General features: G+C 50.4%; 1 protein-coding gene across 1 annotated transcript in view; it reads right to left on the bottom strand.

The window, feature by feature from the left end:
• Nucleotides 1-3,437, bottom strand: part of LOC104408999 (EH domain-containing protein 3-like) — a gene marked incomplete at both ends in the record, with an annotated part of 12,169 nt that extends 8,732 nt beyond the window's left edge. The window contains one exon of the mRNA XM_010018758.1: nucleotides 3,229-3,437. Coding sequence (XP_010017060.1) covers nucleotides 3,229-3,437 — 209 coding nt within the window. The remainder of the gene's footprint in view (nucleotides 1-3,228) is intronic.
• Nucleotides 3,438-3,449: the final 12 nt, after the last annotated feature.

Genomic DNA, 3,449 nt, shown 5'->3' with positions numbered 1-3,449 from the left:
TGTGGGGGAAGGGGCTGCCTGCCTGTGATGAGTCATGCAGGAACCATGCAGGATGCTGCCGTGTGTGGTAGCAGAGGTGATGCGGAGTGGGAAAGGGAAGAAGGGCAGAGCAGGAGGAAATGGTGACAACCGCTTGGTGCAGGCAGAGATGAAAGGTTCAGGGCCACATCGGGAGGTCACACCAGAGCTCTACATATAGCCTGTAACAAATAGACTGGAGAGGCCAGGACATATAAATGATTAGCTGGAGCAGGAAGGGGTGGCTACACCAGAAAAGCAAGCCATGTTGACAGCTAGGAGGGCTCTGGCAGGCTTGTTTATTATATTAGCAGGATAGCTGGACAGAAGCCAGGATTATTTTTAGAAAAGACCACAGAATCCAAGTTAATTAGGAGACTAATGTTCTGTCCTGCACTCCCACCCTCTTACAGGAAACATAAAAAGCAATAACATTATAAAGGCAGGTTCCAGTGACATCCTGCTGTGGCTGTCAGATATTCTCAGGTAGAAATGTTACCTCATCCTCACTATCATGGTCTTTCAGACTCTGGCACTGCAGAAAAGCCTCAGCCAAACATTTGCTGAGGAAAGAAATGGGAGTGAGCAAGAAGAGAGAATAGGAATGGAAAAGCTGCAGTTAATGAAATACATCTTTCACATAGCAAAATAAGGCTTAGTTCTCTGTATCCCTGAAAGCAGGGGAGAACAACAGCCTGGTTCCACTGAAAAGCTGTGCTCTGCTTTCACCCCACTGGCTTTGCCCCACCCAACTCACCTTCTTCCTCCCCACCTCAGCCTCTAGGAATGTTTCTCACTGCTGACCTTGACTGCGTTTTTCCTGCCATCAGCTCCAGACAAGAGAACAGCCTCACTGCAACATGCTGCAGCTTTGGTGCTTCAAAGCCTTGCATCTCTTCCTTGTTTCACCTCGGGTTCCCCAAGAAGAAGGAAAGATGTTTGGGAGATAAACCCACCGCAGGTAGGTGACTAAGATCCTTTAACAGAACTGTGCCTGAGTTCATTCTACAGAAGTGCTTAGTGACACTAAGTCATTTCCCTGAATTGCATGGCTGTACAAGCAGGATGCAATGTAAGAGTGGGATGGGTACATAAGGATAATACTAATTATGCCCCATCCTGACAAGATTATGGAAGAGATGTCCAGTGGCTGTTTCTTGCTTCACTCTATTGCCCAGACATAATGGTTGTCTCCCCTCCCACTTCCTCCCCCAGCCCCCTTTAACTCCTCCCTGCTCTGTTTTAGCTCCCACTCGCCTTCCCACAGTAACTCTGGATACTAATCTGGTGCTTATCCCAGTTCTCTAGTGACCAGTGCCTGCAAGTTCACACTGAAAGCCTACCACAAGCAATACTCAGTTTTCTGGCACCTCCTGCCTTTGGTTAGTTGGGAACATAGTGAAGTAACAACCCTCACATGCCTCCTGCTGTTAAAGGCCCTGGGGTTCTCCAGGACTTCTCAACTTTCACCTTCTTATGCACTATTTTACACAGAAGGCAGCTCTGCCTTCCTGTAAGGCCACCTCAGGTCCATTTTGTACTCCTGTGAAGTGGAAGCTCTTGGTCACTTCTGCTTGACCATAGTCTCTGGGTAGGCTCATCCCAGCCCTGTGCACAGAGAAGGCTGAGAGGACACAAGCATGAATGAAATGCAGTGGTCAGAGCAACTCAGATAAGCTTGCTGACAGCAGAGCAAAGGGGGTGGGGGCCATGCCACACGAGCAGGATGCCTGGAATACGCCTCAGATACCTGAACTTCTTGCAGAAGGCTCTCAGGCTTACAGAAAAAAAGGGCTTTACTGAACAGAGAGGGCAAAGGCAGGAAGTCTCTGCTAACAACAGCATGCAGGTGAGACTGCAGGGAAATGCTAATGCTGGCAAACCAGGCAGAAGCATTAGGAGGAGATGCTCTAGCTGCACAGCCAGCAACCTCCTTGTGTTCAGGTGAAGTTCTGCTGAGTGCCAGTAACCCAGAGGACAGAAAGCACCTATCAAATAGGTTTTGTACCAAGTCACAGAAGAAAGATCTGGGGTGGAACCAGACAGCTATGCTAGCTAGCCTCTCTCATGCCTCTTTACCATCTACCTGACTTGTTCACATGAGAAAAGCCTTTTTACTCTTAAACTTTGTTTGCCAGGTTTGTGACAAGGTAGCAGAAATGCTTTCTTTTCATGGCTCCTGGCTGGAATTTTTAGCACACAGACCCCCGTACCCCCTGCACTTCTCAAGGTCACTCCTTAACAGGTACAGTCAATTCGATTCACCTCTCTCTACTCTCCACAGCTCCCTCCTCCACCTAGAAATACTGGTAGCACAAAGGGCTGGCTGCTTGTGGCTTTCATCCAGACACTGGGGTAATTCCACAGATTTCAACACAACCACACCAGAAAAAGGTTGGAATTTAATGCTAAGCTTATGAATCACATAGGAAACACAGTGCAGCTTCAGCTATGATCCCAAGAGAAAAGCTGCTGCAAGTTCAACTAGCAGCGTGGCTGAACAGAGATCCCTGCAACCAAGTCTGGCTGGAAAAGTTTAACCCTCTCTTCCACAGCTTCACATCAAACCTGCTGCTGGCAGCTGCCCTTTCTTTACAGTCAGGAATGAACTTACTGCTCCCAAGCATCTCAGCAGTGCAAGGACAGAGTTAAAACACAGCTTACTGTTGGAGCCCTGAAGATGGGCAGGTCTCTTCTGCGCACACACGCTACTCAAACTAGGTTCTGCACGTTGCCTCTGGGCACGGTGCAGAGGCAGACAGACACAAGAGACCATTTCCTAGGTACCCTAAGCCATAGGCTGTCCTACCACCCAAAAGTTCAAAAGAATGGCTGTCAGAGGGGGGTTACCCTCGCCCGAGCAGTCTCAGGGAATACCCTGCACCAGGCTTCCCGCAGCCTTTGCACTTTGAACGGACAATGGGGCCCCCACTGACTCACGGCTCTTTTTCCTGCCCCTCATTTGCCACGTCCGTGTTCCATGGGACGTCTCCACACCACCTTGTCCTAGTGAAGAAACACTCCCAGAGTTTGAGTAGAGGGGGCTTCCCAGAGGAAAGCCGTTGTTAGGACCTGGGGGCACAAAGGGAGGAACAGAAGGGTCGGGGGGTACCACGGGTAGCAGAGCAGCCCCACCACGGCCCATAGGCATCAAGGGTGCGGGCATGCCCAGGAGAGAGGCAGGCAAGCAGGCAGGCAGTGTGGATTTACCTGATGAAGGTGGTTTTCCCAGTGGAGTACTGCCCCACGAGGAGCACCATGGGCTTGTTGTCGAAGTCGGCATCCTCCAGCGCAGGTGAGTGGAACTCATGGAACTTGTAGTGCTCTTCCAGGGGGAGCAGCTTGGTTTTGTAGAGCTTTTTCAGGCCCTCGCTGACTGTCTGGAACACCTCGGGGTCCTTCCTCCGGCGGTCATCGGTGCCCAACCAGCT

Source organism: Nestor notabilis, unplaced genomic scaffold, assembly GCF_000696875.1.
Source record: "Nestor notabilis isolate BGI_N333 unplaced genomic scaffold, ASM69687v1 scaffold26177, whole genome shotgun sequence".
In the NCBI taxonomy this organism is placed as follows: Eukaryota; Metazoa; Chordata; class Aves; order Psittaciformes; family Psittacidae; genus Nestor; species Nestor notabilis.
This window is presented reverse-complemented; position numbering and strand designations above follow the sequence as displayed.